Here is an 18154-nt window from a genome sequence, read left to right on the forward strand (position 1 = left end):
TAAAAACCTCAATAGTCTGCTCCCTAGAATGGTCTGCATATTCCATTATTGTGAATATTAAGTAGGGGTTAAGAATGAATTGAAAACAACTTTCCCAATTTTAAATTTAATTTTAATTTTCTTTGTAATGTTAAATGGAACAATACAAATACCAATCAGAACATGTTATAATAATGTATTACTATCTTTAAACCAGATGATTTCTTTTTACTCCTTTTCCGCGATCTTAGACAAAGATAATTTGTTTCAAACTCTTATTTGGTCATTTATGCGTAAACATGCAGGTGATTTCTTTGCCTTTCAAAGGTGTTTTGGTTAATACTTAACATGAGTTAATATTCAGAGAAAAGAGCCAGCTACATGAAAGAGTGTGGTTGTGTCTTACATACAGTGACACAGTCAGCAGGAATTTTTGTTAAGTTTCAGGCCCTCTGATTTTCTCTTTGCACATGCTTCCTCTAAAACACATATTATAAAACATAAAGGCAGTTTTTAATGATGTGCGGATTGACACTATAATGTACATTTCCTCAGAACCTGGGGAAAATAGTTTTTCAGCCAAAAGTGTCAATTGAAAGGCTTTAAAGCCAAGCATGGAAAAGCATTTGAAAAAACACTTGAAGTCAGATTATGTTGATATGTTTGATATTTTTAGACTTTTTCATATCGACCATTTAAAAATATTGTCAGAAACATGAATATTATAAATCCAAAGAAACATTCTGAATTAAAAGTGGGTCAGAATTTATTGAAAACAAATACAAACGAGGAAGTGAGTTTCATTTATAATCAATTAATTTATTGTCATACTTGTTGAGATTGTGGTGTAATATGAACATGACATAAATCAAGTATACCAAAAAGTTTTAAACTTAAGTTTGTCGTTAGCAAGTAAGCAAGAGTATTGATCACATAAGGAAAAGTCTCACTGCAATGATGCTGTATTGATGGTTTCTTTCCTCCTGATGTGACAAAGACAATAATATTTTTCTTTTTTCAAATTGAGCACCAAGTGTAGAAAGTCTACTATTCAATGAAGTTGAAGAAATGAGTTTACTCAATCATCACTCAACATTATAAAGTTCTCACCTAATATACCAATTTAAGGCAACGTGTTTACAAATGATTTGAAGTTGAAGTTTGTGGGTGATTTCAGCATTTTTACACCATTTTCTTGGCACTAAAATGTTTTTCTCCCCGAAATTGTGCTTTGGGGCTACACTTAAATACATGCGGCATAGTTTTCTCTAAGAGATTTATAACATGAAGCTTATTAGGTAATGTTATTCATGTAAATGAGAATAGCAGTGATCATGAAACGACTACAGATGATAACAGTGTTCCTGTGAAGAACTCTATTTTTATCTCTATTACACAATAAGTTTTCCGTTCCTGATGGCATACCAGGTCACATTTTGGATGTCTGACACACCTACGTATTTCATGTGATGGAGAAGAACAAGCAGGTTTAGGTTTTCCTTCATGAGTTTTAGGACCAGAATGCAGCTGCAAGTCTAGTTTTCAATCAGCCTTAAAGAACCCACGTAACACCGCTCCTGATATCACTTCACTGGCTGCTATTGCTGCCCTGATCAAGCTTAAATCTTTGACACTGGCCTTCAGAAGGATAACGGTAAATTCGCCCTTTGCCTTTAGTCACTGCATGATTAAGATTAACCCTCTCGTCATCTTCGGTCGAAAAATGAGCGACGCCTGCAAATCACCGAATCGCTTGTAAAAATCTTTACTCATTGGGATCCCCTGTGGTGGAATGAACTGCCAGCCTCCACCTGGAATGCAGTATCCTTCACAACTTCAAAAAACTGCTCAAAACATACCTGTTCTGCATTTGTGAATTGTCTTGTTTCTAAAAAAAAGTTGTTGTTCATTCTCTCCTTTGCTTACTCCAGCTTTAATCCTCTTGTAACATGGCCTTGTAAACTAACGGTTCTGTTTAGCGTGTTGACAAAATGTTTGTATGCTCTCCTACTTGTAAGTCACTTTGGATAAAAGCGTCTGCAAAATGAATAAATGTAAGTGTGCCGTTGGTTTATAGATGGCGTGAGAGTGTTCTAGAGGTCATATTGTCACCAAAAAGTATAGTTAAACATTTAACTGTACCTTTAAAGCTACACTATAGACCCTGACACAAAAGTTATGTACCCAAAAAGATTAGAGTTTTTTTTTAATTGCTCAGACACTAAAAGTGACACTTGAGGATCAGTCACTGAAAGCATTCACTCATAAACCTAATAATTGAAAAAACTGTTAAATAAAAAATTACACTTATACATAAAGACAATTTTGTATTTGTATTGCAGAGTCTGTCTGAGCTGAATTTAATGTAAACATTATTTGATGTTATTTTTCTCAAGACTTTTTTTAAATGGTTGGACATTTACATTTTTAAGATTTTCATTTTTTTAAATTTGGCAATTGCTTAAAGCCACAGAGTGAATTGAAGTGAAAGCCATCACCTTGACATTCCAGTCGCAGTCTATCAGTTATGTGTTGTCATGATTATCTGTGCGTCATCTGTTCTGCCAAATGGCCAAAGATAATGTGACTATGTGATGATTATGTAACCAAAAGTCACCGTGGCGACAAGCAAATCTGGCATGATTGTATCTATCGTGAAAGATTTGCTTCGAAGGAAGAAGGAAGAGAGCATTGACTGCTATTATTATTTGCTTGCATTTTTCATTTGTCGGAAATTGTATTGTTTGTGTTTTCTAATCTTATGTAAACTGACAGAACAATAAGTTTCTGTTTCAACTGATTAAATTGATCGATGATATAAGAGTGCCTACGTGCGTGCGTGCGTACATGCATGTATAAATAGATAGATATACGGCGATGAGACATAGAACATAAACTGCTTTATTACTCATAATGTAGTTTTAGTAAGCTAAAGCATCAGACCTAGAATTACTATAAAGCTAAGTTAAACACTGTTTTAAAAATGAATGTCACAACACATTTCTATTTAATGCCTTAAATCCCACAGCTGTAAATCATTTTATCACTAAACAAAATTAATAATTATTACATAAATCCCATCAGTTCCAAAGATCCATGAAAGAGAGTTAAACCGCTTTTTTACGCTTGTCAGGCTGGTAAGAAATTTGAATAAGAAATTTCAAAACGCATTTTTGAAACATGAAACTTCAGTTTAAATGAGAAAACAGTCATATAAAATGGTTTTAAATGATAAATAGTCTTGAGTCCTCATGTTCTCGCTCTACGTCACCAATAACTGTCTAAGCTGCCTCACAAGACCGGTCTCCACAAGAACACAAGTCCTTTCTTTGTGTTCTTGGAATTGAAAAAGGGCCAAGGAGTTGAGGGTGACTTGATAGTCACAAACAGGTGTGTTTAAACAGGGTCTGAGCTGTAGTGAGCAGGGCTGTAGCTCTCCAGGAGCAGGGGTGGAGATCCCAAACGTTCTTAAATCAGACGACCTTAATTATTGTACAGATTAAACAAACATGCAAGACATTTTCCAAAAATAGGAGCCATTTCTGTACATTCTACCCCAACCTTTCTCCCATAGGCATTTATTGTAGAAGCACAGTTACGTTTGTTTGTTGCTGTCAACTACACAACCTTCATAAATATATAATTTAATTTACATTAGAAAACAGTTTAACTGTCAACTTTACTGGTGACATATTACTCATGAAGTTATGCTCAAATAAAACAAGTCAAGTTTGAATTATTCTCTCTCGAGTGTTTCTCAGCTCTGTGAGACAAAATGTGTCACTACAGAATAACACACATGCTCTGAACACTGAACACATTTTCTCTTTCCCAGAAAATGCTGATGAGAGTGTATGACACAAACACAAAACACACATCTCAATCCTTTCACTTCAGTCTCATGTGTTGAAATTTTAGGGTAAGAGTAGCCTCCAAGGTTTGACATCACACATGCACTCATAATGCCAAGGAAAATGTGACCATGATCATTCACACACATAAAGTAACTTCCATACATCAGAGTAAAAACCATGACATATTGTGGTAGGTGAGGCCCTACAACACCTCTCTCATTTTCAGGGATCAAATCAAATGAAGGCGGTCCAAGAAGATGAGGAGCTTCTGTGTATTGTATGGGCCAAGACTGGGGATGTGAGTGCCCACACCATTCTCATATATGGCAGCACACATAGTTATATAGCACCTAAACTCTGGAATAGCCTTCCTGATACTATTCGAGGGTCAGACACAGTCTCCCAATTTAAATCTAGATTAAAGACACATCTTTTCAGCCAAGCTTTCACTTAATGCATATTTAATGAACAGCAGCTACGCTAATTATTCTCTTTATTCTCTTTCCGCCTCTGCCTCGGGATGCCCATCCCGAGGTAGGAAGAAGTTCCACCGTGTCCAGACGACTGACAGATGCCCGTCCCCAATTTGAGATTACGCCAGCTACAGCTGCAGACTGACTGACCATCCCAACTCCATCTAAGGCAATTCCACCACCAGCCAAGAGAAATATGACCATCAGACCATCCCAGCTCAGACCACTACATCCCCAGCCAAGAGCAAAGACGGACTATTTGTCTTATTAATTCTGAAGTTACAATATTTGGTATTAAATGCTAAACTAAAATCACATGTCAGCAGTTTGAGTGCAGCTATGACACGTCAGAGGGGATCTGGCCCTCCCGGTTGAGCCTGGTTTCTCCCGAGGTTTTTTTCTCCATTAATCAATCATTGGAGTTTGGGTTCCTCGCCACAGCAGGGCAGTGTTGGCCTGCTCACCGGGAGACTGCATTCATTCATTTATTTATTGTAAATTGTAAAAAGGTTATAATGATGGACAACCAGTAACTGACTTACATGTACATACTGGTACCGGAGCTCTTTTACTCTATCAGAATTCCTCTCAAATGGTACCCTGTAAATTTGCTTCATTGTGGAGATGCTTATAGAGTTGACATTTTTGAATATGGCATTGTCTTGTAGGATTGCAGCGCGGATCTGTCTCAATGTGATGTCCCTCACCATGTTACAGATCTCTTGTTCTTGTTGTTCATTGAGAAGTTTTCCTCTGCCACCCGTGCAAGGTTGTCGTCTAATCCAAGACATAGTATACAAAGGACAACACTACATTGGTAATGTGTACCTTATGTATTCCTTACAGAATGAGTTACCTATGTAATATTATTGTTGTTTTACTTACAGTAACTTTACCACAATTCTAATGCAACACTTCACAGTGACTGGAATACTACTGTTAACTGTATCATCAATACTGTAAAAAAAAACTTTTTGTCAAATGTTTTTCTTGTCATTTTTAGTACCATAACATCCCATTGAGATGACGAAAGAAATGACTGTTGGCCTATCACACACACACACAGTAAATGAATAGGTAAATGTGTAAATAAATATATTTCTTGCTCTATGCACAGTGTCCTGTCCTAAACAACATATAATTTATCATTGACTGACTACATACCTGGTTTCCCTGCGAAATGTTTGGATGATGGAGGAGACTGTAGAGCGAGGCACATTAGGCTGCACTCGGCGACCTGCCTCCGCCATTGTGAGGTCATGGTTGATGACATGGTCTGTAATTGTGGCCCGAATTTCATCCGGGACAGCATGGTGTCTTCGTGCTCCTCGGCCTATTTCCCTTATTCCAAAAACACTCACCCTTACTCCTCCTCCTCCTCTTCTGCCTCCATGTTCGGAAATTGTACTGGTCCTGCACGGTCAAACTCTTTACATACATGTTTGGCAGCATTAACAGTCATGGACATCACCTGTCAGGTAACTAAACTTACTGTTTGATTGGTCATCTGAGATGTGTGAAACTCTTCCTTCATTAGTCAAGTTCTAGTTTCCCCTGAATGTCAATTGCTGTACTAAGTTTACCAAATATTCAAAGGGATTCCTACATGGTATTCATGGTATTATGTTCTTGACTCATTTTGACAATTGAACAGACTATTGTGCATGTGATGACATACAAATTGCCAAATGGTTTGGATGGTCCATGTTGTTTTGAAAATGTAATTTCTGTTTCAAGAAATGAGCCAAACCAATGGAGAAAACTGTAAACTAGCTTAAGATATCAAACATGTTTACTTGTTTCAAATCACTAGGACATTGTTTTTCTGTGTGGAACAGTAAAGACGCTTTAGCACTGACACAAAGCAAAACCTTGTTACACTAAAGTTATTTACAGTATGTTGTGTTTATGACAAGTCGATTAATGATGTATTTTAGTAACATTAGAAAATGTAGCTTTGACATTCTGCTGAAAATCTTCTGCATCCACAGAAAGAAAGAGTCATCTGATCCGCAACTTCTTTGAAAACACTTTTTATTTAATGGTAAATTGTATTAAACTCATTGAAAAGACAACAGTATACAGTATGTGGAAATCACATAAAACAAGAATGCCAATGACGTTTTTACATCAAATGGCTTTCAAAAGTAAATTTGTAACCTTTTTTCACTGAAATTAAAAAATGATTGCTTGTCTTTGGATAAACACGCTTTCCTAAGCGCATGAACTTGACCACAATATTCCGGATCATGTGCAAATCAACGCATCATCAAAGCACTGCCGGGAAGGATTGATTACAGTTTATATCACATGATCAAATGCTACGTGTTTGTATGTTGATGGTAGTTTGAGACCTCGATCAAGTTGTCATCAGGATCACGAAAATAAACAGAGCAGATGAGACCCACAGCGCCGGTTCTGTCAACTGGACCTTCCTCGATTGTCACTCCACACACCTGTATATCAGAAGGGTTGTGTACTTTATATAGAAGAAATTGATGTTATACAGAACTTATAAAATGCACATTTGAATGACATATGTGACCCTGGATCACAAACCAGTCTTAAGTAGCACGGGAACCTTTTTAGTAAAAGACAAAAATACATTGTATGTGTCAAAACAATACATTTTTCTTTTGTGTCAAAAGTCATTAGGTTATTTATTAAAGATCATGTTCATGAAGATATTTTGTAAATTTCTTACAATCAATTTACAAAAACTTTATTTTAAGTGGATGGCCTGCCACAGTGCCCCTGATTTACAATATTTTTATTTTTGCAAACTCAGATTCAGATTTTAAACAGTAGTATCTTTGCCAGATATTGTCACCTAACAACTCACACATCAAGAGAAATTTAATAAAATTTCAGATTATGTAAAAATCTCAATTTCATAAAATTGACCCATAAAACTGGTTTTACATTTACATTTACATTTAGTCATTTAGCAGACGCTTTTATCCAAAGCGACTTACAAGTGGGGTAGATAATGGAAGCAATTAGGACAGCATAAGTACAACAAAAGCATAAATGCAATCCAAAAGAAGACTAGTCTCATATAGCCTAACACAGTATACGGAACCATTCATACATAATTTTTTTTTTTTTTTTTTTTTGTCCAGGGTCACATATTAGGACTTGATCAGACTTCATCTCTACTGCATGTTGTAATTATAGAAACGGCTGGATGTGTGGAATATAGATTTATAAACCTTGAGATGGGCAGCAACAGTTGTCAGTGGGGTTTTGGTAATAAGGCACAGGTCTGCGGATCCTGGAGTCGGGATTTTGGCTTTAGGCTCGAACTCCTTCCCAACCTGATGCAGGTTAAACTTTTGCGCACCAAAACCCAAAGCTTTGCGGTCTCCCTGATACACACAACAAATCAATGTGAATGGATCTTTCAATTTCTTGTTGTTGATAATAAAAACACGAGTTATCATCAGGCTTCGCTTGACAACACACTGCTGCCATCATGTGGTACTCCGTGTTTTCGTTCTACCTTAAAAGTGATGACCTCCATTCCCAAAACTGTGGAGTAAAAGTGAGTTGTTTTGTTCAGATCTCGAACTGTGAGCACCAGGTGATCCAGATGAGTGATGTTAACCGGACAGGAACTTTTGAAGCGGACTGAACCGACTCCATTAAAAACTGATAGTAACTATGTCACAATTTAAAAAAAAACGTCATGTTTCTGTTTCATTTCACATTTCTTTCCAATCTTTTTCATCATTTTTTTATATATACATCATTTATTGTTAATACAAATATGTCGTGCAGTATGATAATAGATCAATCATTTCATATGCCAAGTTATCTGTGCAGTTAGTTTCGACCCACACAAATACTATGGCGGAGGATTAACCAGTAAAATGATATTCGTGACGAAACACAATAGAGCCCGTTGATTCGTCACTCGTGTAACCAAAGCCTCCATTCAAGCCAATCAGATAACTGAGCGAACGTCAAGGTATATTCATAGGAAACCCTTCGGCATAGTAGGATTCGTACTGTTACCAGGAAGCGTCGCTCACACTTTTAAAGTGATTTTTTTCAACAGATGTTATACGTTTAGTCAGCGGTGAGATAAAGTCTACTGCTACACATCAGTTTTACTGCTCTGAAATGATTCTATACATCACAACCGTCGGTAAACGCATTTATAGACTCAGTGAACTGTTGTAACCGAGGAGTAAATGAAGTAAACTCACAGAGAGTCTGAGGTCATTTATTACCTGTCCACAGCTGGAGTAAGAGCGGAGTACAGAAGCACATACACGCACAGTCATGATGTGGAACACCGCAGATATCAGATGTTATTCTACACTTTACAGTACTAACAGAAGGCAGACAAACTGGAGACTGACATCACACTGTATACCGTAAACTGACATCACACTATGTACCGTATTCACACGATTACGCACGCGGCACAGAGCAATCGATCAGACAGAAGAGGCAAATAACATGAACTCTAATGATGCTCTACTGTCTGATGAAGATTGATAATTGCTGGATTTTTATTACGAACTGATTCCTCTCAAGCGCTTGGGATCATGTTAAGAACACATGATACTAAAACCTCGATATGTTGCCAGAACAGAACATTTCAAAGAATCACTGTTTAAGAAGTCTCACGGTACTTTTTGTGTTGTACAGGACGAAACCATTCTCAACATATCAATAACTTCAGTATTATAATTAAAAAACACTTCAGATTTAGACTGCCATCGTAATTAAGATAGATTGGGGGACATTCAAAATAATAATAAGACGAATGTTTATTATTACAACCATGTATGTGACACATCAAAAAATACGTGTAGTTGTTGATATTACATCTAAGGCCGTGTAGATATAGCGGGAACAAGCAGTTGTGTTACAAATGCAATCTTTAAAGGAAATGTCATTGAGTTTTAATTCTTTCAACTGTTGCAAAGTAAAGAGACACGGACCTGCCTCCACAAATGAAGAATGACCAACATCGGGTACACTGGAATCTAACGCATTTAAACGAATCAACTTTTGAGTAGAAATGTAGATATGAAAAGTCTTATGCTTAAAGGATTTGACGAATACACAGCGCCCCCTGCAGGACAAACCCGCTAGAAAGTCTTTAAAAGCATGAAGAGTACGCCATCTAGCGGTACAAAACACACACTTACGTTTAAATGCCTTATCCTCACATGACGTTAACGAAAAGCTTTTGTTTATATCAAACAATTGTTCCAATCCTGCTGTTGTACATATCTTTATTGTAATTTACAAATAACATTACGGCATAAACCAGAACAGAATGATAATTAAGTTGCAGTCATCACTCAGCCATGACGACTACAGAAAGTCTGCAACATGATGTGCTCGAAGCAGTGGTGTAAGACAAGCAAACCTTTCAGAACTCATTCAATTCCTTAAAGCTCAAGCCACACTTTTATCCGTCCGTCCGTCCGTCCGTGTGATCACAGCATATTGCTCAGGAGCAGCAGGTATTGCAAAGATTGTGATATCAGGGAGGTGGTATTCACATTGAAACTTTAAATTTGACGAGACACAGATGAGGATACAGATTTTATTCCGTTTTAAATTGGAAGCTAGTCAAAAAAATGACTGGATATAACCTATAAATATGACGCTGAGAAACTTTTATAATACAATACATGAACTGAATTGTAATGTACATTTAAACAAGAGTTTGCGTTGCTTACATTGTGTGAAATGCTGATTTAACTGGTGGTTGTCAAGATGTCAGGGTTAGGCTCCAGAGTCAACACAGAAACAATAACATCGGATATTTTAATATATTGTCTAAATAATAACACTGCATTTTTGTACCCTCATGGGACTAAAGAGCACCCATGTAAAGTAACCATTACATGATGCGAAAATAATCCTTCCTCCTTGACGAAGATAAATGGTGCTATTTTCAATGTACACAACCATTAGAAAAACTTAAGTCTTCATTTTAAGTGTTAATATTTACAGACTACAACGTACAATGTCTACATGTTCTTTACATTTCTCCCCTATTAGCATTGCACAAAGTTGTCTATACGTCGCTGCACCGGTTCTTGGTGTGTTTGAATCAGCCATCTGATGTATCATGGTCAAATCTGGGAAGACCTGATGCCTCCACGTAGCATATTTACAGCCTTTTTTGTCGTTGAGGTGTCTGACCGTATGGTTTTAAAAACCACAGCATTACAGAACACTCAAATGACAAATTATAATATCTTCTCTAGAGGATGACATATTCATTCAGGAACACTACTTGAAATGTTCTACTGTCAGCTGTGTTTGGACATTCATGGTGCAAAACAGACTTTCTAATTGAAACACAACCAACACTGTATGAAACCACAAATATTTAAGACCCAAGCTGAACGGCAACTGTCAAGTGACTGTTGAACTGACCTGGGCGGCAGTGTCATCAACTTAACTTATTGAAACCTAATGTGGATGCCTACTTAAAATGAAAGAATCTCTTTATGTTTACCTTACCTATCAAAGGTACCTCCATAATGTACACTGCCCCTCGTATCATGCTAAAAACAATGTGAAGTTAGAATTTAAAACTTGTAGCACAGCCCACATCAGTTGTGTCGCGCACCAAAATTTATTCCATGGTGAGGTGGGTCGAAATACACTGATCTGTAGTTTGCATACAAACTTATTCTTGGCCAAGCCCATTAAATAAGGTAAAACCTAATGATTCAGGCTTCATATAGGATGTGAGGAAAAGTCTGAATACAAGTCCTTGCATGACTACACACTAAGGAAAAGAGATGGGAAACTTGCCACAGAACCAATTGTGGCTAGACGACACTCTCACGGTTGGCGGAAACAAGAACCGCCCGGCGACAGATCGGGCAGGTGGAGTTCTCGGAAAGCCAGCGGTCAATACAGTGCACGTGATACTCGTGAGAACAGGGCAACTTTCGCAACTTGTTGCCTTCGGCGTATTCTGTGATGCAGACGCTGCAGGTTTTAAGCGCATCACTCTCCCCAAAGTTTCGCACGGACAGGTTGTCGATCTGCTCTTTGGTAAGGCCTCGTGGCTGATCGTCGTCATCCTCGTTGAGTAAGAAGAAGTGCGCGAGTCGCAGAAAAGGCAGAGAGCCGGTCTCATCCAGGCTAATAGGAGCCCGAGGTCTGGCCCGGCTCTCGCGAGGAGACGCAGCGCTGGGAACTCCCCCTTCCACCTCCCTCTCTTCTGTCCGTGCCTCTAAATCACTCTGGTTGGAGCCTCCGGCCCCAGAAACGAAAGAATCCGCAGTTCCTGTAGACACATCAGGGTTACTCAGCGCGTCTGCGATGTCTGCCGGTGGACTGTCTGACTCCTCACGGTTGGATTCAGGATAGTCCGAGTCCATAAAGTAGCTGAGCTCACCGAAGCCAGTCATGATCTGCCGAATCATGGACTGCAGAGCCAAGGAAGTGGCTTCCCCTAGTCCAGCGTCAGAAATCCTCCGAATGGGAATGCGGATGGTACTGACATATGTTCTCACTCCGGCTCGTTCAGAACGCGAAAAAGTCCTGCGGAAACCGCCGCGCTCTGTCTCGTATAATAAAGTGTTGTTGGAGGTCTGCGAACGAGACCTTGTGCGGTTAGCAATGCTGTCCCGCTGGCGATACTCTCCTGGACGTACTCTACGTACTTGCAAATCTAGCATTATAGTTGGTGGACGTCGCCCCGAAGCTCCCGCTTCTCCCGCAGGCGTCTCTCTCTCCTGGGGTGCCTCGGGGGCAGCTCCCGATTCTTGAGCTTCCGCTTCCGCCGTGCTCTGCCTAGACAAAAACAGCTGCCGAGTCCTTGAGCTACCCTCCACCTGGGGCTCGGGAAGGCTCTCAGAAGTGCGTGGAGGTAGGCCGTGCTGAGCGGGAGAAAGTCCATCTAATCTTTCAAGGTTGAGAGGCGACCGACCTCTGGCAGTACGTGCCCTTGTCCTTCGTTGCTCTGGGCTTCTGCTGCGAGCCCTTACTTGACCTCTACGTGGTTGCTCCACTGATGCCAAGGATGGTAGACTTTGTGGGCTTGGTGGATTTGGTGTGCTGGCCGGGCCTGGTGCGCTGGCCGGGCCTGGTGCGCTGGCCGGGCCTGGTGCGCTGGCCGGGCATGGTGCGCTGGCCGGGCATGGTGCGCTGGCCGGGCATGGTGCGCTGGCCGGGCATGGTGCGCTGGCCGGGCATGGTGCGCTGGCCGGGCATGGTGCGCTGGCCGGGCATGGTGCGCTGGCCGGGCATGGTGCGCTGGCCGGGCATGGTGCGCTGGCCGGGCTTGGTGTTGGGCTTGGTGCCCTTGCCGGGCTTGTTGCGCTTGGTGCCCTTGCCGGGCTTGTTGCGCTTGGTGCCCTTGCCGGGCTTGTTGCGCTTGGTGCCCTTGCCGGGCTTGTTGTGCTTGGTGCCCTTGCCGGGCTTGTTGCGCTTGTTGTGCTTGTCGGGCTTGGTGCGCTTTGTGGACTAACTTCTCTGTTTAGAGACAAGTCTGGCTCGACTATCAGAGCTAACTCTTCCATCACTGGCTCTTCAACCACCTCTGCTGTCTCCATAAGAATCTCTTGCTCAGACACGGGTCCATCTGGTCTTTCCTGGCTGCCTTCCGATCTCTCTGTCTGCGTTTGCTGCTCGGCTAGGTTTCGATTGACATTGATTTCCAAACTGAAGCGGAAATCTCCACTGTTGGGATTGGTCTGGCTCACAGCCCTCCATGACTGGTTACCCCGGTAACCGCTTCTGGTTGTATTACCCGTCTGTCGAACTGTGTTGAGCCAGTCAAGAAGGGTCTCCCCACTGGGGTTTTCCTCTGTGCCCTCAGACTCTGTCACTGAGAATAACAACATTGTTTGTTTGTGTTTCATTTTAAATATTAAGATATTTCAGACACAAAAGCAGAGACATCTGGGTTATATGGGCTCCATTATCAACAGTAAAACAAACACCAATAAACTTACCAGTAGGCTCTTCCCTTCTTTCCTCAGTGTTTTCATTGCCGGGTGGCTCGGGGCCATGCTTGATTTGACGAAGACGACTCAACAGTTCATCTGCAGTTATTTCACCTGACAAAGAAATGCAAGAGTGAGAATTAAGGATGTCATGATAAACCGACAGTGATTTATGAAAAAAGTGATTTATGCACAGCTTTTGAGTGAAGTATGGGAAAATGCTGCTGAATTTTTTTTGAGGAAACTCAAAATACGCACTGCAGAAGAAGACCATAACACGTTCTAGGATCTAGGACATGCCTATGGACATGTTTTTATCACTGTTACTCAAGCGCCATCAGGTATTTTTATGAAAAAAAGTATATTTATAATGATCAGGTTTGACCGCTGTTGCCGTTTCAAATGCACATTATAAACGACTCAAACTCGCACTGCTTTTAGATCAAGCAGCATTTCCAACTGATCCCAGAGACGTGCTCCACGGATAAGCTACGCATTCAAAAAAAAAATTGACACATTGCATATCACAGCCAGCTCGATTATAATAGGATTTAGTGGTATCGCGATTAATTATTGTGCAGCCCTAGTGAGAATTGTTCTGAAGTCAGATATCAAAGATTAACAGAGACTTGTGTGACTTTTACCAGACAACCTTACAAATCCAAAGAACACTGCAGACAATTATACGCAATAACACACTTTCTAAATGTTTCTACATCAGAATCTAATTCAACTAAATTGAGAACAAAAAAAAGTTGATAAACAGGCAAAACGCGGATAATGTTACAAAAAAAAGATTCATTACATTTTAATGTAGCAGAACGCTGAGTATCTTCTTGGGGTCTTCGTCAAAGTTTTCTTAGCTGCTGTTTGTTGACATTATCATAAACAAATGCCATAACATCTTAATAAATATTACAAAATGTTTAGACCAGTAAGTTTTAGGCTACTACTAACAGTAAACTCAGAATGTGTGCTTACAAAAAGGAGAAAGAGTACACTGAAAGAAGAGGTCTCAGCATCTCAACAGACTCTATTCCTCATTCTTTCCTTCCTTTACACTCAAGTAATAACTGAAGCCAATATGTTAAAGACTAATCAATTTTAAAAGACCATCGCATACACTTCAATGCATTGGCAGTGTAATAACAACACTGAAAAAGTGAGAGAAGCAACTACAATTAACATTGATTTAAATAAACGTTGCTTAAATACTATTTTCCTTCAAGGCTTTTATATAAGAGGAAAGTAAAGAGGTCAATGGCGGAAACATTCACTTTTGATGTTAAGGCAGATGTGTTTACAAGAACACAAAAAAACGTGTTACCGGGGGTGCCAAGCAGATTGTTGTCTCTCATGAGCCTGTAGTCTTCCTCGCTGAGATTGTTGACAAACTGGTAGAAGGCTTCTTCTCGGTCAAGACGGTCCAACTGTCTCCTGCGCTGCGTTTCTGACTGATCACTGCTACCTTGTTCTGCATTATCCTGACCCTCCATCACTACACAGATTCACTATGACCCAGATATCACACCTAAGTACAGATGAAAAGAGGAGAAAAAAAGACAACATTGTCAATATGTAAGAATCACAATCTTAATACAGTGTGTAAACACACACACACACAGAGGCAGACAAATAGCGGCATGGACATTTTTTTGTTCTTCAAATATTGGAAACAGGCTTTCTCTGCAACACTTTGCAGGATGCACCGATGTGTACATTTTGGCCGATAATAACAAATGATCATTCTTTTAAGCTGGATGTGATTAACCGATATGTTGGACAATATACAGTATCTAAATATTAATATAAATGTTCTGATACTGAAACAAAAGGCAAAACATGGACAACTGCATGGACATTACATGCAGAAAACAAAGCAACCTTTAGTTCTCTTTTTTCCTCAGAAAATCATGTACTGAGCCTACTTTACACTCATTTAAAACTCTTCAACATTTAACCTTTTCTGGTACCATTTTTATTTAATAAAGAAATGAAAGATGTTCTTCCAGAGCAGCCAAGAAACGTGTTTTTAATAGCCACAAGTCTAACAGGTCTCAAGACAGAATGTGGAATTAGCATTGCCACAAAAGAACATCAGGTGTGTAGTTGTAATCGGACGAAACTCTTTCCTAAAACAGAATAAAAGGGCTTCGAGTTGTCTGACACTCTTCAAGTCCTAAAGCAGTAACTTACAGTACAAAGCGATGTGAACTTGCGAGTCTCCGTTCAGATAAATGAACTTGATGCGATCATAGAGACTGAAAACAAAATGGCATCATCGAGCAAAACAAGGCTAAAGCTCAACAGATTTTGAGAAAGACAACCCTTCCCTGCGTCATTTACACCCCATACAAGATACAAGAAGCGAAGTAAACGCACCAGCAATATTAACGACTTTATAAACGCGTTTGCAGAACATAACACCGGTATTACATGAGAGCTGTATTTCTCTGTGTGTGACGGAGTGATGGACTGACGCTGAATGCTAACATTAGCTTCAGCTGAGCAAACGTTAGCTAGCACGACCCATAGAGAAACACAGCTCGAGCTGAAGCTAAGCTAACGTTAGCACGGCTATGGGATATACACAGCAAACAGTCAGACAGCGCTACAGCGATTCGACGAACACGACAATTATACAGACGAGACGAGAGCAAATAAACAGAACAACACCTTGTTGTGTATGTCGAAGTTTGCGATAACGTAGTCACGGTTGCCTGTGTGCCGTTGAGATGTTTTTAAGTGTAAATCTTGACAGCTATTCAAGAGTTCATTTTCTCAAGCGTCTCTTTAGCGTCGAATCTATTTCCGGTGTACGGCATTGTGGGGAGACAAAATACAAACTAAAAGTTCTTATTTTAAGTCGGCGTGGAAACTCCCGTGTTTCTTTTAAATGATTTTGTTTTAGGTTTTGTTGAAATGTGTCATATTGAACAGTCTCAGGGGCTTCTGATAGCTCAGCTCTTTTATTTTAAAAGTTAAGGTCTTATTATAGTCGTACTCGCTTTTTTCCTTGCACATAGTTAACCTTGAACAACTTATGAAACGAGTTATTTTAAATGTACATGAATGTTTTGATTTGTCTATAAGAAGTTTTAAACCTCATCTATATGTGTGGAGTGTACGGCTTAGTCAACATAAATGGCCATGTCCTTGTAATGCACTACGTTTATGTATCTGTCGTATTTCTTAGTCTATTGTAAGGCTTTTCTCAGTATCACATCTGGGTTCTCCAGTGACTTGTGGTTTGAAAGCTCTTTAACATGCTGTTTATTGTAAATAATTGTAAATAAAACAAAATAAATAGACTTATTTAATTACACAGCTTCACTAAATGTATAAAGTAATTACTTGCATAAAGGCTGAAAATAAAAACGTAATGATCCCCTCGTTGAGATGCATTACTTTTAATAGCATGACCCAACTTTTATTTTGAAAATGTACCAGAGTAACAGAGTCAAGTAATGAATGAATTTTAATGGAGACCGATTGGCACCACAAAATGTGGAGTATTAATTTATCCACGAAATAGCCTCCAAACGCTATGCACATCACATACATATATAGGCCTACATACATGAAAGGACAATTTCTGCATCTGTGATTTAAATATATAAAAAATGTCCCTAATTAGACTCCCCCAGTGACTCTGGCCCATTTCCTGCACTGTTTATAATCAATCATTTTTGTCTTTTCTGAAATAAAATAGATCTACCACATCACATTTCAAATGTTTTATTGAAGTCTGCGTGTTCAGGGCACAGATGATAATAAAGGTCACAGAGGTATAGCTCTATACTGCTTATCTTGATACATTAACATTTAGTCATTTGGCAGACACTTTTATCCAAAGCGATTTACAGTGCACTTATTACAGGGACAATCCCCCTGGAGCAACATGGAGTAAAGTGTCTTGCTCAAGGACACACTGGTGGTGGCTGCTGGGATTGAACCAGCAACCTTTTGATTTACCAGTTCAGTGGTTTAACCCACTAGACCACCATCTCATCTGATAAGATGCACCTTTTAAATATTTAGAGATGGAAAAACATTGCAGAGAAAACTAGATGCTACAGATTCAAATACCTGGTAAATAACAAGAATTCTGTGTGAATATCAATGTGATAATACTTTACAGTTCACAGCATATTCTCATTGCAATAGGTAGACAGACGGTCCTGCACATCAGTGTCAGAGCCTTGAATATGAAAGAAGTGTGAAATGTTCTTTTTTGGTCTTGAGTTGACAATGGTTTACATCTCTGACTGTTTAGCATATCCAACAATAGTCTCATTTTCTGAAAGCAAAAAGCTTTCTATTGCATATTCTCTGTGCATGTGCACTTCAGTTCTTATATTTTTGTTTAGGGTAGCTGGTTTAATAGAATATATCTGCCATCTTTCATATTCCCTGAGACCCGGACCTGAATTGTCCTGTAGTCTATGAATTGCAATAGGCTATAGCCTAAATAGATGCTTTTAATAAACATGAAAACTTGAATGGGGTATTGACACAATCCTGTGCTTGCTGTTTGTTTCTTGTCTTAGATTACTTAAAAAGCATCTGCAATGTCATTCCCTTCTTCAATATCATCATTACATATATAATGACAGACTGAGATGTACTGGATGCTTGGTGTTTCATTTAACCAAAACATAGGATAATATATGAATTTAAACATGAGTTTTATGAGTTCAGGTGCGGGGGTTTCATTTAGGCTATAAACGTTGCGTACGCACAAACGGGGCTGATCAATTAAAATATAAATTGACGGGAGAATGTGCGCACTTGTGAGTGAACTCTGACCCATGTGTACGCACATTTTGGAGACAAGTGGCGACACAAATGGTGAGTTTGTGAACTAGATTGTAGCACAAAAGTAAGAGTGATAATAAACGATTATATG

General features: G+C 39.4%; 2 protein-coding genes across 3 annotated transcripts; both read right to left on the reverse strand.

Moving 5' to 3' along the window:
- Nucleotides 1-6323: 6323 nt before the first annotated feature.
- On the reverse strand, nucleotides 6324-8693 carry glod5 (glyoxalase domain containing 5). Of its 2 annotated transcripts, none has more exons than XM_056770054.1 (4): nucleotides 8542-8693; nucleotides 7809-7967; nucleotides 7519-7674; nucleotides 6324-6762 (listed from the first exon to the last, which is right to left on the reverse strand). In XM_056770054.1, exons 1-4 carry the CDS (start codon nucleotides 8593-8595, stop codon nucleotides 6628-6630), a joined length of 504 nt encoding a protein of 167 aa, XP_056626032.1. In that variant the 5' UTR covers nucleotides 8596-8693; the 3' UTR covers nucleotides 6324-6627. The 2 variants fall into 2 exon arrangements, with proteins under 2 accessions (XP_056626032.1, XP_056626031.1); XM_056770053.1 differs by having other exon boundaries at nucleotides 8518-8693.
- An 848-nt stretch (nucleotides 8694-9541) lies between these two features.
- On the reverse strand, nucleotides 9542-16059 carry rlim (ring finger protein, LIM domain interacting). The gene is made up of 4 exons (XM_056770052.1): nucleotides 15922-16059; nucleotides 14573-14776; nucleotides 13255-13359; nucleotides 9542-13127 (listed from the first exon to the last, which is right to left on the reverse strand). The coding sequence occupies exons 2-4, from the start codon at nucleotides 14739-14741 to the stop codon at nucleotides 11119-11121; spliced, it is 2283 nt and encodes a 760-aa protein (XP_056626030.1). The 5' UTR covers nucleotides 14742-14776; nucleotides 15922-16059; the 3' UTR covers nucleotides 9542-11118.
- Between the last annotated feature and the right edge of the window lie 2095 nt (nucleotides 16060-18154).

Source organism: Triplophysa dalaica, chromosome 16 (genome assembly GCF_015846415.1).
Source record: "Triplophysa dalaica isolate WHDGS20190420 chromosome 16, ASM1584641v1, whole genome shotgun sequence".
In the NCBI taxonomy this organism is placed as follows: Eukaryota; Metazoa; Chordata; class Actinopteri; order Cypriniformes; family Nemacheilidae; genus Triplophysa; species Triplophysa dalaica.

What these genes read in the sequence shown, in the direction of transcription:
- glod5 (XM_056770053.1), bottom strand. Translation starts at nt 8,595, where the DNA reads ATGACTGTGCGTGTATGTGCTTCTGTACTCCGCTCTTACTCCAGCTGT. An exon ending in TAAATGACCTCAGACTCTCT is followed by an intron (nt 7,968 to 8,517) that starts GTGAGTTTACTT and finishes ATTGTGACATAG; the next exon opens with TTACTATCAGTTTTTAATGG. An exon ending in TGGAGGTCATCACTTTTAAG is followed by an intron (nt 7,675 to 7,808) that starts GTAGAACGAAAA and finishes TGTGTGTATCAG; the next exon opens with GGAGACCGCAAAGCTTTGGG.
- rlim (XM_056770052.1), bottom strand. Translation starts at nt 14,741, where the DNA reads ATGGAGGGTCAGGATAATGCAGAACAAGGTAGCAGTGATCAGTCAGAA. An exon ending in CAATCTGCTTGGCACCCCCG is followed by an intron (nt 13,360 to 14,572) that starts GTAACACGTTTT and finishes TTTCTTTGTCAG; the next exon opens with GTGAAATAACTGCAGATGAA. An exon ending in AAGAAGGGAAGAGCCTACTG is followed by an intron (nt 13,128 to 13,254) that starts GTAAGTTTATTG and finishes TGTTATTCTCAG; the next exon opens with TGACAGAGTCTGAGGGCACA.